This window comes from Pezoporus wallicus, unplaced genomic scaffold (assembly GCF_028554395.1).
Source record: "Pezoporus wallicus isolate ANWC-B61680 ecotype Strahan unplaced genomic scaffold, APGP_CSIRO_Pwel_v1 contig_2132, whole genome shotgun sequence".
Lineage (NCBI taxonomy): Eukaryota > Metazoa > Chordata > Aves > Psittaciformes > Psittacidae > Pezoporus > Pezoporus wallicus.
This window is the reverse complement of record NW_026637551.1, coordinates 2,394,288-2,415,908: the sequence shown is the minus strand read 5'-3', so window position 1 is coordinate 2,415,908 and position 21,621 is coordinate 2,394,288. Positions and strand designations below refer to the sequence as shown.

The following is a 21,621-nucleotide window of genomic DNA, read 5'->3' as shown; positions in this document are numbered from 1 at the left end:
CCCATAATTTTTTACACTCAAAGGAGAAGTTCTGAGTAATGCACATATATGTGACAGCTCTTCAGGGTTAGCATTTTTCCTGGCATGCATCAAAAATGTGAATCTGTTCTGTAAATGTAAATATAGTATAAAAAAAATAAAAAAAGTAATTATCCTTTTCAAAAGTTATTATGGCAACAAGTTTTCCAGTTAATTTTGATAGAGCAGGTTTTTTTGCATCTTAATGGAGCAAACTTGTTTGAGATTCACGCAAATACATTATTTACAATTGAAAGGAGTTTCTTAGCCTAAATTATCAAAAACAAATTGGAGAATTTAGCAATTGAAAGCCCCAGGAGATGAAGAATTAAAACACAGGTAACACGAAATTACATGAAGAAATTTATATGCTTTGCAATCACTCCTAAGACACAATCAAACCTTAAGTTTTAAGGCTCATCAATTCAATGTAAGCAAGGGACATATATATGTTGGGATGTAATTAGTCTGATAAGCTCTGTTACTTTGCCAACCACATTTTGGCAACAATCAAGATCCAGAGATCTAAAGGATGCAAGACAACACAGTAGTTCGATTACTCTGTCCATTGCTATTGTACAGATGGACGTTAAATTGAATGCTGTGATCATAAAGCAGAATGACATTACTTTTTGATAGGATGTTGTTTCAGCTATATGAGCATCTTCTTGGTCTTTCAGTACTTTTTGTGTACCATTATTGAGAGCCTGAAGTTGCTTTATCAGCTCTGCTTGCTGTGCTGTATGCTCAATGTTTTGACTGTAAAGATTCTGCAGCTCCTGTAACTCCTTCCTGCGAAAAATAAGCAATACAGAGAAATTAGGACCTCCATTAAACAACTGTATTCAAATAATTTCATTGTAGATAATGAGTTTTCTATTTTCATTTATTTTTCTGCCACTTGCCTTATAAACACTAGAAGTTACATGTATTTATTATATACTTTTGTGAAATATCTACAAAACAGTTAAGTTTCCAAATGGAATGCCTTTCAATTTTCCTCTACTGGTCTAACTGCTTTTCAATAAATTGATTTTTGCTACTGCATCAATACTTTCTAACCAATATTCAGTTAACTCTTTAGTGGTGGGTGTCAAAATGTAAAATATTTAGAACACATGGACTGTCAAAAGTTTGTTTCTTTTTTTTTAACTAGAACAATCAAGAAAAGACACAAGTTTTAACTTGAAAAGTATCTGCAAAGCAAGTCTCTTCTGAAATGCCTCTATTCCCTAGACACATAAAGTATGTCTGCTGATAAATTGCTTTTTGTCAGAAGGTGCAGCATACTGAGAAAGCCATAAAGCAAAGTAAGTAAACTTTGGGGTGCATTATAAAACGTAACAATAAAAGTTCTATAAACACAATAATAGGAAATATGTTGTAATGCAACCATAGGATAGATCTAATATAATCAGTCTGCTTGAGAATTTTATTCTACTGATGATAATCTTATAAATTAAGGCAGAACTGAAGATCAGTAACTCTTACTTATTGTAAACAATGATTAAAAACCTGGAATATTTTCTGTAACACATGTTAGAAGACTCCATTAATATCTCTTTATATATTTTCTACTTAATTTCCTGTTTAATTCACAAGCACATTTCAACTAGTATTACATACAGGTACTGAAATATAAGCTTAGCACTTCAACAAATTTACTTCCTTATTTCTTTGAAGATTTTCATTGGTGACCAGCATCTCTGCACTTAGAATTACCATTAACAACAACAATTATCATTACATTTTTATAATACTGCTGGAGACATCCAAGCAAAGATTAGTGTACAAAAAGTTAAGCTTAAATATTAACTTCCTTGGTCCTGAGACAATGGACAAAGAAACCGTTTTAAGGGAACTTTCAAAAAAATATTTCTTAAGACCTGAGCCACTACTTCATATGTTGATTATTCATTAAAAGTACATCTGAATAATCATATTTTTGTCTATAAAATTGAAATTACATGTACCACAACAGCCTACTCAGTCAACTTACTGTGGTTAAAACAGCACTGTTCAAAAAAGCCTGTTAATGGGCCAATCACAGTATCACAGTATCACAGTATGTTAGAGATTGGAAGGGACCTCAAAAGATCATCTAGTCCAATCCCCCTGCCGGAGCAGGAACACCTAGATAATGTTACACAGGAATGCGTCCAGGCGGGTTTTGAATGTCTCCAGGGAAGGAGACTCCACAACCTCCCTGGGCAGCCTGTTCCAGTGTTCCGTCACCCTCACTGAGAAGAAGTTTCTTCTCAAGTTTAAGTGGAACCTCTTGTGTTCCAGTTTGTACCCATTACCCCTTGTCCTATCATTGTTTGCCACTGAGTAGAGCCTGGCTCCGTCCTCGTGACACTCCCCCTTTATATATTTATAGACACTTATAAGGTCACCCCTCAGTCTCCTCTTCTCCAAACTATAGAGACCCAGCTCCCTCAGTCTTTCCTCATAAGGGAGATGCTCCACTCCCTTAATCATCTTCGTTGCCCTGCGCTGGACTCTCTCCAGCAGCTCCCTGTCCTTCTTGAACTGAGGGGCCCAGAACTGGACACAATATTCCAGATGCGGTCTCACCAGAGCAGAGTAGAGGGGAAGGAGGACCTCTCTCGACCTACTAACCACCGCCCTTCTAATACACCCCAGGGTGCCATTGGCCTTCTTAGCCACAAGGGCACAGTGTTGGCTCATGGTCATCCTGTCGTCCACTAGGACCCCCAGGTCCCTCTCCCCTACACTGCTCTCTAACAGGTCGTTCCCCAACCTATACTGGAACCTGGGGTTGTTCCTGCCCAGGTGCAGGACTCTACACTTTCCCTTGTTATATTTCATCAAGTTACTCCCTGCCCAACTCTCCAGCCTGTCCAGGTCTCGCTGGATGGCAGCACAGCCTTCTGGCGTGTCAGCCACTCCTCCCAGCTTAGTGTCATCAGCAAACTTGCTGATAGTACACTCAATTCCCTCATCTAAATCATTGATGAATATATTAAATAATACCGGTCCCAGTACTGACCCTTGAGGCACTCCACTATGCAGGAGAACACTTAAGGACATGGCTTAATTAACAGTATTTTATTTAAGTCCTACTGTTCTAAATGAGAGGTTAACCTTAACAACAGTAGAGGTGCATTTAGGACTCTATTTAACAAAACCAAAGCAAAACTGCGGTGGGTACTTCATATGTACTAACTTAATTCTGTTCACTAGCACATCAGGGGAAATAGTGATTTATTAGATATGATATATTAGAACTTTATGAAACTCTATGACAGACTTCGAAACAAGCACTTGGCTTATTTCCCTGAATGTGAGTAAATAGTAGAAAAAACCCACATCTTCGCATGGCAGTTGAAACACAGATTATATTAATTTTATGCCGGTTCTCCAGATCTTCATTTTGTTCTGGAAGGGAAAAACCTGGAATAATATTGAATCCTCAGATACTGTTAGAAATTATGGTAGCAGCTGTTCCCAAGACCACTCTGCTATATTACTACTGTTTAATTTGTATGCAAACATTAACACAGTTACCTGTGTCTGTCACCTGAGAATGTACAGTATTAAGTATTCTCTAATGGTCTGCCCACAAAGTGTATTAAGGTCAATGGGAGTCTTTCTTGTTGACTTTATCAGGATTTGGGTCATACTCTAAAAGAGAGGAGATCTGGGGGGAAGCCCAACCTTGCAGCCACCCAACTGCAGCACAGTCAGAACACATGTTAACATATTTGCCCATGTTAAGTTCAAGGATTTTTAAATATAAGGAAACCTAGTCACAGTTCCATTATTCCATATTTTAAAAATCAAACTTCATTTCTTCATACACGTGCCCTAAATTCCTCTTTTTTTTTTGAGTAAAAGGTTACACAAACAAAAGTTTCAATCTGAAAAATTCTTGATACACAGAAATATACAACCACTGTATTTAATCTGAAGTTCGATGTTACTTGCATTTCTATGTGACAGGTGCTTTTAACCTCTTTTGTCTAAAAGGTACTATTTATACACTGTAGATCAACAAAGGGAACCTTCTTTTATTTCATTTCTACACAGGAAGGAGGAAATGATACTCAATCTTACCAGGAATTATTCGGCACCAACTGGGGCAACACAAATAAATTCACAGGATTAAGCACTTTTAGGAACAGACAGGCCAACTTGGGGAGGGAAGCTTTAAGACAGGAATGGTGGGGGAGAGAGATGCTGACCAACTAAAAAGTGAGAGAGCTGTGGCCAGGACTGACAAGAAAAGGGCACAGGTTGGTGTGCCCAGGAAAGACCTTGTGATGAATACAAAGCTCAGGGAGGACAACCTCAAGCATATGCACATAAATAAGGGAGTGCTGACAAGACATTATTAGAAGGAGCCTTAAGATTCTTCCTGGGAAACAGGCACAACTAAGTGTCCATCTGAAGCTGCTGCTCAAATGCACACAGCATGTCCCCACAGAAGATGACAGCAGGAATTAGAAATCTGTCTGTAGTTGCAGGGCTCATTAGGATTATGGAGAAAGATGTGATACCTCACATGACTGGAGTGCTGCCATGTCATACAGGCTCTTCAGGAAGTACAGGCTGTGATGTCAAAAAGTTGCCCTTTATGTGAAAGAGTAGTCTAAATGGATGGATAGAGGTCTGCCTTGGGATGGGCAATGATCCAGATGAAAGCATCTGTGCAGGTAGACCAATGTGGATGACAGGGGCTGCTTGCTGATCCTTTCTGACCAGAAGGAAGAATTAAGTCCTCTCAGGAACTGGAAGAAGATTCATGTTTGCAGGCTCTTGTCTTCATAAGGGACTTGAATCACTCCAGTATATACTGGAGGGATGACAACACAGGAGGGCACAAGCAATCCAGAAAGTTTCTGGAGTGCTTTGATGAGAACGTCTTGCTATAGGCAACTAGCAGGCTTATAAGGGGACACACATTGCTGGACCACATAATTACAAAGAATGGTCACAGGTGTAAAGGTCAGTGGCAGCCTTGTCTACAGCAACCTTGAGATGGTGGGAGTTCAGGATCTTGAGAGGTGGGACAGAGGGAAAAAGCAGTATCACAACCCTGGATTTTTGGGGAGCAAACAGGCCTTTTTCAGGGATTTCCTTAGAAGAATCCAATACAGTATCAGTCTGGAGAGAAGAAGGATCCATGAGAGCTGGCTGATTTTCAGAGATTAGTTCCTGCAAGATCAACAATGGTCCATTCCAAGGAGCAAGAAGTCAAGCAAGGGTAGCAGGAGGATTGTTGGAAGGATGAACAAGGACCTCCACTGACTAAACTCAAATGTAAAAGGAAGGATACAGACGCAGAAGCAGGGACAGGAGACCTAGATAAATGAATAGTAAGGTAGATTTGAATCTGGCTTGAATCTACCAGGCTTAAAGAGCTGTGATCAGTGGCAAAGTCCAGATGAAGGCCAGGCATCAGTGGAGTATCCTAGAGGCTAACACTGGGGCCAATCCTCTTTTAACATCTTCATTAATGAACTGGACAACAGGACAAAGTGCACCATAGCAAGTTTGCTGATGACACAAAACTGGGGGCAGTCATTGTTTCACCAGATGTTTATGCTGCCAGTCAGAAGGACTTCAACATTCTGGACAAATAGGCTGACAGAAACCTCATGAGTTCAATAAAAGGAAGTGTAAATTACTGCCTTGAAGAATAATAACCCCATTCACCGGCAAAGGCTGGGGCCTGATCAGCTGAAAAGCAGCTTGTCAGAAAATTGTCCTGGGGATGCTGGTGGACATCAGACTGACCAGGAGCCAGTAACGTGTCCTTGCGGCAAAGACCAAAGACATTCTGAGACCCACTGAGAACAGCGTTACCAGCACGGGGAAGGAGGTGATCCTTCCCCTTTATTCAGAAGTGGCATGTCCAGTTCTAGGTCCAGTATATGAGAGATGGATACATGAAGGACCACAAAGATGATGAAAGGACTGAAGCACCTGCCATACACAGACAGGCTGGGAAAGCTGGGACTGTTTAGTCTGGAGAAAGGAAGGCTCAGAGGGGAGAGATATTATATAAGTACCTGATGGAAATCTATAAAGAAGATGTAGACAGACTCTTCTTGGTGGTACCCAGTCAAATAAGAAAAGACAACAGGCAAAAATTAAAAAGGCATGAAATTCCAGTTAAAAACTGACACTGGGTGGGACTTTCAGAAACATCTCCCACTCTCTACCACCAGAATGAGACTGGAGTACTTTAAAATTTTGGTCCCTGATACTTTGCTAAAAAAGACTGCCCCATAAAGAAAACATTTCTCTTAGTGTCTGCAGACAGTTACTGTTAAACTGAAAAAAAAAACTTGTAAAAAACTGCAGACGTGCAGAACAGAACAAGAAGTTAAGACTGCACAAGAAACAGCACCAGATCAGTCTGCACTCAGGCTCCTAAGAGACTTTAATTTTCAATTGATTCTAGCACCTACTGTAAACATTTCAGACACAATTAGCAAGGTGTCAGCTGAGAAGTATTTTTCTGGATCTGCCTATACTGCATATAAAAGAAGATGCTAACTGAAGGAAGCCAGTTTCCTGCCTTCCTTTCTCCAGAGCTTGTTTCTAACAATTATAAATATGTTCCTGGTCTGTTTTCAAGAAAGCAAATGGTGGGGAAGGCAGGCAGGCAGCAGATGGGGAGAGAGAGGCACAGCAGTGGGCAGAACAGATCGATTTGCAAATCAGATTGTTCTTTTTCAGCTCCAAAAGTTTGAAATTGACGATGGAAGATAGCAAAGGAGATAAGGTATTTTCCACACCATTGTCAAAGAATGTTCTGCCAGTATTAAATAAAAACTGACCATTCAATGCAATACTTTTACAAGTCTGAGGTATAAACAAGAATTAAAAAAAAAAAAATTATCAGCTAAAATAAAAACCTAACAACCAAATGTTTAAATCATGAAGCCAACACAGTTCTAAGATCTTGGCCTAAGAAGACGAGACAATGTAGAGACCTTATTTTCTTCACAGATTTTTCCATTATTTCTGCAGTTGTTCTTTTTTCATTAAGAACCAAAAGAAAAAAATGTTTTATGTATGTTTCCCCTTGGGAAGATACAGAGAAACTTCAATATTCTGCACTACAAAAAACACAGAACACTTGAAATTCTCAGTCCATGGGGCTAACTACAGAAACTGCTGCCTGAAACTGTGAAGTTTATATAAGTCGTTTAGCATAAACCTTCTTTTTTCATACTGGAAATGTAACCAAGACACTTGTAAGCAAAGAGAGTTCATTGAGAAAGATTAACAGATATTGAACGATAATGGTATTGAACATAACATGGTAAGTGTAACACACAAACTAGTGATATGGAAACATACTATCATTCACTGCAATATCAATGAAGTATCTGGGAAGGAAAACATTTGAGCACACAGAAAAACATGTGAAACCTTTGCCAAACCCTTTTCCATAAATACAGAATGTAGGCTGTATGGAAAAATATACAGAAAAAGACTTGAAACTTCAAATAAATATATTGCCCATCTTTTTGTTCCCTCAAGTTCAGATCTTATGTTCAAAAAAGTATTTAATTACATATGTAGATGAGATGACCACGTCAAGAATAGATTAGTTTAGAATAGAACAGAATAGATCAGATCAGAATATATAATAGAATTGTTAGGGTTGGAAAGGACCTTAAGATCACCTAGTTCCAACCTCCCTGCCATGGGCAGGGACACCTCACACTAAACCATGTCACCCAAGGCTCTGTACAACCTGGCCTTCAACACTGCCAGGGATGGAGCATTCACAACCTCCCTGGGCAACCCATTCCAGTGCCTCACCATCCTAACAGGAAAGAATTTCCTCCTTATATCCAATCTAAACTTCCCTTGTTTAAGTTTTAACCCGTTACCCCTTGTCCTGTCACTACACTTCCTAATGAAGAGTCCCTCCCCAGCATCCCTATAGGCCCCCTTCAGATACTGGAAGGCTGCTATGAGGTCTCCACACAGCCTTCTCTTCTCCAGGCTGAACAGCCCCAACTTCCTCAGCCTGTCTTCACACGGGAGGTGCTCCAGTCCCCTGATCATCCTCATGGCCCTCCTCTGGACTTGTTCCAACAGTTCCATGTCCTTTTTATGTTGAGGACACCAGAACTGCACACAATACTCCAGGTGAGGTCTCACAAGTGCAGAGTAGAGGGGCAGGATCACCTCCTTCGACCTGCTGGTCACGCTCCTTTTGATGCAGCCCAGGATACAGTTGGCTTTCTGGGCTGGGAGTGCACACTGAAGCCGGCCCATGTTCATTTTCTCATCAACCAACACCCCCAAGTCCTTCTCCGCAGGGCTGCTCTGAATCTCTTCTCTGCCCAACCTGTAGCTGCGCCTGGGATTGCTCCCACCCAGGTGTAGGACCTTGCACTTGGCATGGTTAAACTTCACCAGGTTGGCACCATCCCACCTCACAAGTGTGCCGAGGTCTCACTGGATCCCATCCCTTCCCTTCAGCATATCAACCGAACCACACAGCTTGGTGTCATCGGCAAACTTGCTGAGGGCGCACTCAGCCCCGCTGTCCATGTCACCAACAAAGATGTTGAACAAGACCGGTCCCAACACTGATCCCTGAGGGACACCCCTCGTTACTGGGCTCCAGCCAGACACTGAGCCATTGACCACAACTCTTTGTGTGCTGCCATCCAGCCAGTTCTTTATCCACCAAGTGGTCCACCTATCAAATTGATGTCACTCCAATTTACAGACAAGGATGTCGTGTGGGACAGTGTCGAACGCTTTGCACAAGCCCAGGTAGATGACATCAACTGCTCTACCCCTGTCCATCAGTTCTGTAACCCCAACATAGAAGCCAACAAACTGGTCTGGCAGGATTTCCCCTTAGTGAAGCCATGCTGGCTGTCACCAAGCACCTTGTTGATTTTCATGCGCCTTAGCATGCCATCCAGAAGAATCTGCTCCAAGATTTTGCCTGGCACAGAGGTGAGACTGACTGGTCTGTAATTCCCCGGGTCATCCATTTTCCCCTTCTTGAAAATGGGGGTTATATTTCCCTTTTTCCAGTCGTTGGGAACTTCACCTAACTACCATGATTTCTCAAATATGATGGCCAGCGGCTTAGCAACTTCATTTGCCAGTTCCTTCAGGACCCATGGATGGATCTCATCAGGACCCATGGACTTGTGCACGTTCAGATTTTTACGATGGTCTTGAACCAGTTCGTCTCCTACAGTGGGCGCAAGGTCTTCATTCTCACAGTCCCTGCGTCTGCCTTCCAGGACCTGAGTGGTGTGGGCAGAGCATTTGCCAGTGATGACTGAGGCAAAGAAGTCATTTATAACCTCAGCCTTCTCCAAATCCAGGGTAGCCAGTTCTCCCCATAGCTTTCGGAGAGGGCCCAGGTTGTCCCTAGTCTGTCTTTTATTTGCAATGTACCTATAGAATCCCTTGCTGTTATCTTTCACATCCCTAGACAACTTTAGTTCTAACTGGGCCTTAACTTTCCTAACCTGGTCCCTAGCTTCCTGGACAACATCCCTATATTCTTTCAAGGCTACCTGGCCTTGCTTCCACCTTTTATAAGCCTCTTTTTTCTTTTGAAGTTTCCTCAGCAAATTCTAAGAGGTTGTTTTGTAGTGAATAGTAATGAATATATTTGAGAAATTTTAAGCTATATGATTTCGCCAACTCAGTCCACAATTTTCTAAACTACAAGCAACAAGCAGTAACTTTGCAAATCTCAATTACCCAATTTTATAAATACCTTCTTTGCTGCCCCTAGTTCTCTTGCATATGTACATATTTCTAAGAGTAATTTCAGAAAATAATAAAGCCTATTAGTCCGTTGATGTATTTCACAAATTCCAGTGATTGCCTCTTTCAACAGAACTTTCCATTAAAGTTGCCTTTTTTTATCGACTTTTGAAAATCCCACTCTTACACCTTCCAAATATGGAAATAGCAAGATAGCAATTTTCCTGTACAGATTTTATCAAATACCATGACAATTTAAGTCAGAGGGATCAAAATCATATTTCTAGATTTTTTACCAAAAAGACTTAAGTTGCTAACTCCCTACAGTAAGATTATTTCTGCTTGGAAGGCAAAGAGGAGCGTCCATACCGATGACTTCTGCATCCCAGCTGCAGCTTTTCAGGCATAATCTCAGTTTGAGGCAATATTGAAGGAAATATTATTTGTCTAACACAGGTGTAATAAACACAATGTATCCTCTAAAACTAAGAGGTGAAAAATGGACAGTTTCCTAGCAATCCACTCAAAGTTACCAATTGTCTTCTGCCATTACCTTCATTTTGAGGACTTCGGTAGTCTAGTCAATTAATATCATTAATTCCATCCTTCATTTCTTTTCCACAACTCAAATAATGCAGCACTAATCTTACAGATTCAATGTAAAGAAATGGTGTGCAAGACCTAAGATAAAGCTTAAATCACTGCACTTTAAACCTTTAGCACAGGCTTACATAGACTTTTGCTGACTTGTCAGATTTGACTCTTAATTAAAAAGGTAAAGTTAAGCTTAATGCTTTTCTAAGCTTAGGGCATTTAGCCCCTCCAATTAAATGTTTATGTCACTAATCATATAGGTATTTTCCTACTTTCAGTGGAAACTGGTAGTACTCTGACCCAATGCTAATTACAGAAGTTGACATTTTTAAGCCCATCCCTACTCAAAAAATGAGAATAATATATTGAGTCAAAATATATCACAGTCTACATATAAACTGTTATCTAGTGGTATATTTCCAAATGCTTTACATCTTGCAGAATGGTATGAAAATATACTGTTGCACAAAAACATCTCTAATGCAACAATGTAAGTGCAACAATATAAGTGCAACACTAGTCTTTTTGAGAAGATGCAGGCTTAAAGGTAATGAACTCATCAAATACTTACCTAGCTCTTATCACATCACAATCCTTCTGGGTCAGTTCTTCCTGTTTCACAGCTACCTGAGATGACAAGTTACGGCATATATTGTGCAACTCTTTTATTTGTTCTCTTGCCTCTGCTAAATCAGTTTCCAAAGTCTACAAAGAAAGCATTTGAAACATATTAATGTATAAGAAAGAGTTAAAATTTACTCTGCTTTTTATCAAAATATACAGACATAGGAACATGCACGCATATATTTATTGTGGTCTAACCAAATATATAGAGATATATGTGCAAGTCTGGATGTAGGAAAAATGTTTAATACCAGAAAAAAGATACATCTCAAATTTTAGGTGCCCACCTAGTCTTTACTGTGGGAAGTTTTCCTTAATTCATCTGCTGCATGTTGAAGGAGAATCCTGAATGAAATCTTCGCAAAGCAATAGTACAGTATATAACCACTGATCTGATTAAAACTTGTTTTCTGTGTAGAAATCGAACAGAAAACACCTACTCCTACCAGAGAAGTTATACGTTCACTGTGTTAAGTTCTCTAAAATTGCACAATATTGTGCATATGAACTAAGAATCACAGATACAAATTAATTTTTCAGACTGCTTGTTAAGTATCTCATGATTTTGCACTTCAATGGAAAGAACAGTTTCTTCAGGAAAAGAAACAGCATACAAGAAAAATTCTGGAAATGTTCACTGAAAACAATGTAAACAAGTAATAGTTTGCCATTTACAGTAGGCCATACCATACAAGCTAGCCAACAAACTGTTGTCGTGGCTTAACTCCAGCCAGCAACTAAGTACCACACACCCTGCAGTGGGATGGGGAGGATAATTGGAAAAAGGTAAAATGCATGGGTTAAGATAAGCTTAATATCTGAAATAAAGTAAAAATATAGTAACAACAACAATAAGGGGGAAGGAGGGATAAACCCCAAAGAAAATAGTGAAGGGATAAACAAAAATAAAAACAAATTCGAGTTGAGCGATGCACAGTACAATTGCTCACCACTGGCTGACCAATACGCAGCCCAACCTGAGCAGCAACTGATCCCTTTTGGGTGAATCCCCCCAGTTTATATACTGGGCATGACATGCTGTGGTAAGAAATACCCCTTTGGCTAGTTTGGGTCAGGTGTCCTGTCTCTACTCCCTCCCAGCTTCTTGTGCCCCTCCTCACTGACACAGAATAAGAGACTGAAAAGTCCTTGACTGGGGTAAGTGCTACTGAGCAACGACTAAAACATTGGTGTCTTACCCACATTGTTCTCAGACTAAACCCAAAACACAGCACTGCCCCAGCAACTAGGAAGGAGATGAACTCTACCCCAGCCGAAACCACTACAAGCGTGAAGGCGCATCTAGGAAAAACAGCAGCAAGGCAGCTTACTCAAGCAAGACTTCAGTCTTTACATAGTGACCTTACTAGAGTTCTCTGGGAGCTTAGCAGCTTAGAAGAGCACTTCAGTCCTTAAGAAGCTTCATATGACTATTCTCCCAGAGTCTTTTGAGGCAACAATGGAAATAGAAATAATACAGCAAAATCTAAGGCACAGTTTCAGATATGCAACAGTTTTGACATTATACTACTCACAATCACATGCCCTCAGTAAGGCAAATGATGCTGGAGAGGGACACATCATCAGGGACTTTAGAAATAGGACAAGGTGCAATAGGTTCAAACTGAAAGAGGGAAGTTCAGGTTAGATATAAAGAAGAAGTTCTTAACTGTTAGGGTGGTGAGGCACTGGAACAGGTTGCCCAAAGAAGTGGTAAATGCTCCACCCCTGGCAGTGTTCAAGACCAGGCTGGACAGAACCCTGGATGCCATGGGTGAGGTGTCCTGGCCCATGGCAAGGGATGGAACTAGATGATTCTAAGGCCCTTTCCAACCCAAACCTTTCTATAGCTCTATGAAATATTCCAGGATTGATCAATAACTTAAAATAAATACCTCATAGGAGGATAAAATCCTTAATCTACTGCCAATAGTATATTATTCTATCTTCCATTTACACACAGACTTAAAGAAATAAAGAAATGCACATTTTTCCCTTTCAGCAAAGATGCCTCAAAGGCTAAGTAACAAAAATTATTCTTTTCTGAGATAACAGAAGATTTCAGAATGATAGGAATACTTCATTATATCAATGCATAAAAATGAAGAAGTGGAATAAAATTATCTGTAACTTGCAGCCAAATAATCTTAGGGTTTCTCCTCAGTGTTTTTTCCTTTTTCCACAACAGCTGAAAGCTACTGTATTGTGTGAACAAAAGTGATAATAGTTCAGATTTTCTGTGAATAAATCCTTTTTGCCTATCTTTCACACCACATTATAGGGTTGAAGAGTTTTTTCATGGTAGAGATCAAAAAAAAACCTGATCCTTCCAATGCTTCAAGTTCCCATGACCCATTGCAGGGTAAAATACAAAGAATAGTTTACAAATTATTCTGCCATAAATACAACATCAGACACAATGGCAGAATTTAAAAACAGAAAAAGAGTATTTGTCAGTGCTTCACCCTATTTATGACATACACGACTTCAGATTTTGACTTCAACTAACAAACTTATCAGTTCAACCTCTTATGAACCGATTATGAAACCTTGATTTTTTTGGAAGCATTAATGAAAGGGCAAAACATGAAACAGGGGCAAGGAGGGACTTGTTATACAAATAGCTGATACACTGAAACACCATATAGTGAGGCATTTCATAGATCTTTTGTACTAGAAATCTAAGAGTATGAAATAACCTATAACCTTTTACAATCAATTTCTCAGTATCTCAATTTTTAAAGGCACATGGAATTTATTAGATTGCTTTTTAGTTGATACAGTAGTTGAGAAGGTAGTTTCATTGCATAAACATGCAGACTGAATATTCACTAAATAGAAATCCTCCTAAACCTGATTTACAAAGTAAAGCTTATTTTAATTGTACCTACAGGGAACTTTTTTTTAAAGCATATTAAAGCAAAGGAAGTGTAAAACACAGTAAGTCAAAACATCTTATAATTCAGTAATATAATGTGAGAAAGAAAACGTGCATTTCAGAGAAAAATACAAGGCACAGTAAAAGATATGATACTTCTTTACAACAGTACTGAAAGTGAAGCGCAAAGAATAAGTCTAGTCATTATTTCTAGCCATGAAAAATAGTGATCCTAACTAGAATGAAAAATAATTTCAGGTTAAACATTACAGGAATATTTTGATCACTTCAAGCCCAAGAACTATAAACTCAGAAAAATCAGAGAAAGGGTGAATTTAAAAGAAGTTCAAACATTAAAAGCATAACACAGACAACACATGAGGCAGCACAGTTGTAAATTAACACTAAGATTTTGTTATTTGTAACCTCAGATCCTTAGAAAGTCACTTTCAAATACAGTAAATTTGTTTTCAGGCCTTTTTCTTGTGTATTATGACAGATGTGAGAGTATTTTTTCAAGGTCCCATCCCAATACTGCTCTCATTTTTCAATGGTACTAAAATTCCAGGCCCCTCTTGACAGAGACGGCTGTTTCTCAATGTTCAATTTTACAGACACCACCTCTCCATGCTTCTTTAAAAGCTCCCACATTCAGACTTCAGGAACTTTAGAGAGTACTTTACTAGCTACTACTAAACAGTAACTTAAGTATCCTTCACCCAAAGAAGAACAAAATAACTCAAACAACTAATTCATTCATAAATATGGATATACATCCATGTAAAAGGTGGCTGATTGACAGCTTTTCACCTGTGCACTTTCAGGAGATACAAAAAGCTGATGTAAGCTGTAGAAAGCACAGAAGAGTAACTCTCAAGAGCTACTTTAATGCAGAAAGCAATATAAATTTTTTGCACTTACTTTTTTTATATGAAGGTACATATGGGACAAATGTATTTGTAAGATAAATAATAAAATACTATTGCCACCCTCTTAGCCATCTTACCAGGTCTCTTCCTATTTACCTGTCTCACTCAGATTTTGGCTAATATGACAAGTCTTTAAAGGAATATTCCTTAGATGGACAAACTAGCCATAGCAGCTTTCTGTCTCAAATTGAAAAAGTTAGATTTTATACCCCAATTCAGCTTGCAGTAGGTCTGGAAATAAACAGTCTTTTTCTGCAGAGAAAATGGTTTAAAGACTGGGGTGGGAGTGGGGGAAAGGGCTAGTAACACCTGGTTCAGTCTTTAAACAGAGGCTACTTTTCCAAATGAAGAATCTGTTATTTAGACCTAGCATTTCTACCATCTAATACACATTTTAAAAACAATGCTGCTGTAGCTCACATTGATAAGGTTTCATTTTATTCTTCCACAGATATAGGAGACTAATATGAATAGTATCTGTATACAATACCACCCACAATATTGTTAAAGATAGTATTTATTACTGAAAAACATGTACAAAAAGAGACGACAGTTCAACTCCCAACCTCAAGGCTGAGAGGCAGAACTAACTTTTGCAGGGGGATAGAATTCAAATTATTTTTATCTGTAAACACATTTACAATCACTTGAGAACAATACAACTTGATTACTGAATTCACTCATAAGTTGCTTTTTAAAAGCGTTTCAGGGACATGATATATTGGGGGGTATACATTAGAACACCATAATCTGCAGCCCCATATTGTGCAGTGTATTGATGTCATATTTGGCCTCTGTACATAAGGAAATTATTATTCTTTATTATTTATAAGCATCCTATTAAAGCCAATCTGGCATCCAATATTGATTCTTGAGTGTTCAACAATAGTAATGGGTAATGCCAGGAGCAGAGGGAGAAATTTATTCAAACTACTACTTACATTTTCAAGCAAATATTTACAGAAGTGTATGTAAAAACAGGGATGAACTAAAAAAAACTGTGTGTGTTTTTTACAAATTATTATTCTACAAAATATGGATAAAAATAATGAGACAACAAATTATTACTTCCTATCGGTCAGATATAACATTTCTGACTTGCAAATAGTATTTTTAATTGCTTCTCAATCCTTGCAATAGCCTTGCAAAATAATCATCTTCACCTAATTCTGTCTACCAGCAAAGATAGTCACTTGTCTCACATTACAGAACAAATGGTGGAAAAATAAGGAAAAGCATAAGGAAAGGGAGAAGGAAGAGGAAGAAGAAAAAAGGCAAGGAGAAATGGGAAGGGGTAAGGGAAAAGAAAGAAAAGAGAGGCAAGGGGAGAGGAGGAGGAAGAAAAGAAAGTTTTCCTTGTTCTGCCTTTTACTAGTATAGTGCAAGAAACTCTTGATACACCTGACATCACCTGCAAGTCTCAATTGTAGGTAGGTTAATTCCATTGCTGAGTGCCCAAACAATGCTTTTGAACTCCTCCTTTGTAGCTTTCACTGTTTCTACTTCCTGAATACTTCTTTCCACCCCTGCCCTACACTAGAATTTGGTGATTAATTCTGTTTGGTAAGATGGCTTCCTGATACACCCACTTCTCAGGGTGGACCACACTTGGGTTTTTAAGAAGCCGTCCTCAAAGACGTTATAATTTTCCTGACTGTTTTTACCATTCAGTGCTGCTTCTCATGGGATTCCAGCTACCAGTTCCCTGAGCAATCTCCTTAATTCTAGGTCTGTATTGTGCTACTCGGCTTCCTTCATCTTCTGAAGATCTTGGCCTTCACAATTTTATGGTCACTATAGCCAAGGCAGCCATTAATTATGACCTCCTAAATCATCACTGGTGAATAGCAGATCCAACTGTGTGTCATTCCTAGTTATCTCAGGGAATACCCATCTCAAGAAGTTACCTCTGTCATGCTTTAGACTCCAACATGACCTGCTTGTGACCTCACTCTGAAACACCAATGTTTTTTTATTTCCATCTCTGGAATTACATGGCTGTGACGCACCTTTCTCTCTTCACCATGACTGACCAAACAGCAAGATGGATACACTAAACATTATTCTGTTTTCATTGAAGATGTGGGTAACAGTGATTTTCAGTAATTTATTCACTATTACATGTGAAACTTGTACACACAAAAATTAGTCTAGTACACACTAGATTTTCTATCCCAAGTAACAACAAACCAGTTGTTGTCCTGGGAATCCTATAGTCCTTTCATCATAATCACTCCAAAGGCCTCAATTTGCAAGAACTTTACTCCCCATTTTAACAAATTTGAATGAAGCTCTTACAAAGGTTTTCCATCAGCACAACAATTAGAACAGCCAACAAAACCACTGAATTGCTAGTGGAGCAAAAAATATGTTTCTGGGCAAGATGTTGATTAAAAGGTTTCTACACTGAATATACCAGAAATTCACATACTTCAATATTGTAGAAAAGCACAGAATTGTTCATTAGCCATGTAAATAGAGTAACCAAGAAGCATTCATTAGCCATGAAAATAAAGAGAACCTGCAAACTAGACTTGCACATAAGCAGCCATCAAGCACTTGATTAAACACGTTTGTGACTTATTTCTTACAGGAATTAAAGAACTTACCAATTTTCACCAGCAAACACAACAAAAAATAATTTTAAAAAACCATGCAATATTCTGTACCCTGTATTCAACTACTTCATTTTTCATTTTATCATAAACAGCGAAAATGTTTTTTTAACATTTTTAATATATTATATTAATATATTAAATATATTAATTATATATATAATTATATATATATAATTAAAATATTAATATATTATATGCAACAGTAATGTCTCTCAGAGAGTGGAGCCCTCTGGAGGCTAGGACACAATTTATTCAAAATTGCAGTTGAAATTTTAAAGTGTTCTTCCAAACCAACAGATATCAATTCTGCTGCAACCAAATTATAGGTAAGTAAATTACACACTGAGAATAAAAACGTGACTAATAATACTTCTAAACTCTTATTATTTTGCGTATATATGTTTAGTCTTAAAATACAGTATCTTCCATTTTTTAATGATTACATTTTAAGATGACTATTTGAAGTCAGATTCCAGCTTTGCAACATCAATTTTTAAAAAGCTGTGGGTCTTAAGCGAAGGAATGTAAATGAATGCAAGTCCCCACTGGTAGATTTGAATATATAACTTGTTATTTAAAGAAAATAACTCGTAGTGCAAATGTCTGGAGAAGTTAATTCTAAAATAACATCCATGAATCCATTCATTCCACTTCATACCTTTATTCTGGCATCATTGCCAGATTTTTCTGTTTTCCATTGTGTCTCCTGTTTCCTCAGTTTCTCCAGGTCATGTAGCAGGTCAGCACAGGATGTATTTAATCCCTGATTTTCCGTCTCCAGATTTTTTATAACCAGTCTGTTTTGCTCTTCCTTCTTCTGTGCACACTCCTCAGTGTCCTGTAGAACAGTACCACAAGGGCCGATAAACAAAAAAGTGAGAACTAATCAGCAAATATAAACTGTGCAGTTTTACCCTCACAGCAGCTTCTTCTATATTTGATGGCCAAGGTCACCTGTGTACTTTTATTGGCCTCTTTCATGCAGGTGGAAGGGCCATATTTTTTAGCTGGATGACAGCTTTGATGAGCACACATTTGCAAAGAGCCCATTAATTGATCAAGCTGCCTTTGATGCTGTCCCCAGCTATTTTTGAGACCCACACAGACATATCCTCCCAGACCTCGGCTTTATCAATTAATAATGCCAGTCCCATCAGAATCTAATTACAAGAAGCCACATCTTCACACTCCTACTTTCTTAGCTTCATTTCCATCATTAACTATTTATCTGAAAGTTATAAAGCTTGGATTCTTGGCTTTAAAGCATCTTCCTCGGAGATGGTGTGTGAGAAAATGGTAAGGTATAGCAAGGCCTAAGGCAATTTTTTCTCCAAGCTTGTCACTTTCTGCGCCGCAAAGGCTGACACTGCTTAAAGAACTACTTCAAAGCTACAGTCTTATGAAACTATGTACAAGTCAATATACCTTAAGTTCTTGGCTTTTATCTTTAAATTTCTGGTTCAAGTTACAGAATTCATTCTTCAAACGGGCATTTTCCTCATCCACAGCATTTTTTCTCTGTATTAAGTTGTTTATTTCCTGCTGCTGTCCTGTGAGTCTCTATTTAAAAAAAATAATAATAGACAAAAAGTAATTGTAAAAGAACATGCATGTACTAGATTTTAGTCCTGTACATTTCAGACCTGTAAAATGTAACCATCTGATATATGTAGTTTTATGACATTATTTTAATTTCATTACTTCTTTAATCATACTCAGAACTGCAAGACAATACAACACAGTAACACAAGTGAGGAACTGACTATCTTGCTGCTTGTAAACAAAGGAGCCTGTAAATGCACAACTAAATGGAAATCATTCAGTCAAGCTTAGACAAAAAACAGTCATTTGCAGAAGTTGTATCTGTAATTATTAAGAAGATATTAGAATACTGTTTCACTTGCACTTTTAGTATACCAAAAATCAAGCCAAAAAGTAATAAAATACTTCAAAATACTTCAGAATTCATGAAGATAATAACTATTGAGGCAACCAAAAATGCAACTGTTGTTTGTAATATATAAGCCAAATGAAATATGTTAAGAAACAAAAAAATACCTAGATGAGGATATACCTTTAGATTATTCCACAATACAGCTGACAACATGCACAAGGGTTTTCAAACTGCAGATGGTTACAGCTGGTTCACATGTATGTCAAACATGAGAAAGCAAGAGAAAGCAAGAAAATGTGCTAAGGAAAACATGTAAAACAATGTATCTGAAGTCAAATTCAACAAGCGCTGATTTTAAACCTGCATGTAACAATCAGAGCAAAAAATGTACCTATCACCACTAAACTCAAAGCAACTCACCCGCAAGAAGAAACACAGGCATTATGCATAACAGCCCTGCATACAAAGCAGCTGTGCAGGGTTAAGCAGGGCAAGGAAACTTCACAAAATTATAACCTCAGAAGGAAGATGCAATTTTTGGAGCATGAGTAGCAGTTTGAGTACCATCTTCTCAAAATACACACATTCTTCTCTCTGCTCTAACCCTTCTGCTGCGCTATGTTTTAACATTTGACAACTAGCTTAATAGCTGATAAACTAGCCTTTTCAGTATTATCAGAGTTAAATCATATAAAAAGCATTAATCCCTGGGTTGGAGCAATCCCAGGCGCAGCTACAGGTTGGGCAGGGAAGAGATTCAGAGCAGCCCTGCGGAGAAGGACTTGGGGGTGTTGGTTGATGAGAAAATGAACATGAGCTGGCTTCAGTGTGCGCTTGCAGCCCAGAAAGCCAACTGTATCCTGGGCTGCATCAAAAGGAGCGTGACCAGCAGGTCGAAGGAGGTGATCCTGCCCCTCTACTCTGCTCTTGTGAGAGAAGGGTCCAGAGAAGGGCCATGAGGATGATCAGGGGACTGGAGCACTTCCCATATGAAGACAGGCTGAGGAAGTTGGGGCTGTTCAGCCTGGAGCAGACAAGGCTGCTTGGAGACCTCATAGCAGCCTTCCAGCATCTGAAGGGGGCCCATAGGGATGCTGGAGAGGGACTCTTCATTAGAGACTGTAGAGATAGGGCAAGGGGTAACGGGTTCAAACTTAAACAAAGGAAGTTTAGGTTGGATATAAGAAGGAAATTCTTTCCTGTAAGGGTGGTGAGGCACTGGAATGGGTTGCCCAGGGAGGTTGTGAATGCTCCATCCCTGGCAGTGTTCAAGACCAGGTTGGACGAGGCCTTGGGTGATATGATTTAGCGTAAGGTGTCCCTGCCCACGGCAGGGGGATTGGAACTAGATGATCTTAAGGTCCTTTCCAACCCTAACAATTCTATGATTCTATGATTCTAATTTAACATTATTTTATTCCCACCTTCCCTGCATATATTTTTATTGTTCTATTTCTTGTAGTACCATCTCCAAATCTTTTCTATACATTGTTCCTCCACATGTAGTAAATTTGTTTTATCACTCTGGCCACTACTTCTACCTCCACACTGTTACAAATATAAAAAAAAAAAACCTCAAAAATGAACAAAAAACACAGACAAAACCCCCCCAGACAAAATCACAAAACCACAAAAAAAACCCACACAAAATGAACAAACTCTCCCAAAACCCCAAACCACAAAGAAAACCATACCGCACTCTATAGCGGAAAGTATGTCCAAGCAAGAACAAACCCTGCAACCAGCTCAGCATAGGCAAGGTATTGAAATCTAGCTAACCTGTGCAGCAAATACTGAAAACTAACAACCAAGAATGGAAGATGTGTAGTAAATAGTGTAGGGAGGTATGCAGGAATTTTTCTCCCCACACTAAAAATTTCGCTTTCTCAAGAAAAGAAAAAATTATCTTTGTTGTACCTCATACTCAGCCACAGTAGAATTCAAAGAATATACAGAATTATATACTTTCTAACAATGGCCTTTAAAAACATGGAAAAGAAAGTGAATGTGAATTAAAGAGAATGAAAAAAAAAATAATTGATAAGTGGAAGAAAATACAGAAACCTCATGCTCATACTTTGGATTTTTGCCTCAGATGTTATTAATTCCAACCAGCCAGACAAAAAAAAAAAAAAAATTCTAGAACTAGACTGTATTTAAAACAGTGCTAACTGGTAATTTAATCTCAAAACCATACTGTACTTGTTTATTTTTTACAAGATAACTAACAGAGACTCATTCTACAGCAGTGGCACTTTGAATCAATCTTCATCAAAGTTTACCTAAGCTTATAGACTCATAATAATTTTACCATTTCCTCCAAAGAAAATC

The 21,621-nt window shown here is 38.5% G+C and overlaps 1 protein-coding gene across 3 annotated transcripts in view; it reads right to left on the bottom strand.

Annotated features, from left to right (window-relative positions):
• Window positions 1-21,621, bottom strand: part of CNTLN (centlein) — a 190,209-nt gene that overhangs the window by 128,340 nt on the left and 40,248 nt on the right. For all 3 annotated transcript variants that reach the window (XM_057406298.1, XM_057406299.1, XM_057406300.1), the window contains exons 4-7: window positions 18,822-18,956; window positions 18,055-18,234; window positions 10,919-11,052; window positions 648-810 (exon numbers count right to left, since the gene is read on the bottom strand). In XM_057406298.1, the coding sequence (XP_057262281.1) occupies window positions 648-810; window positions 10,919-11,052; window positions 18,055-18,234; window positions 18,822-18,956 (612 nt within the window). The remainder of the gene's footprint in view (window positions 1-647; window positions 811-10,918; window positions 11,053-18,054; window positions 18,235-18,821; window positions 18,957-21,621) is intronic.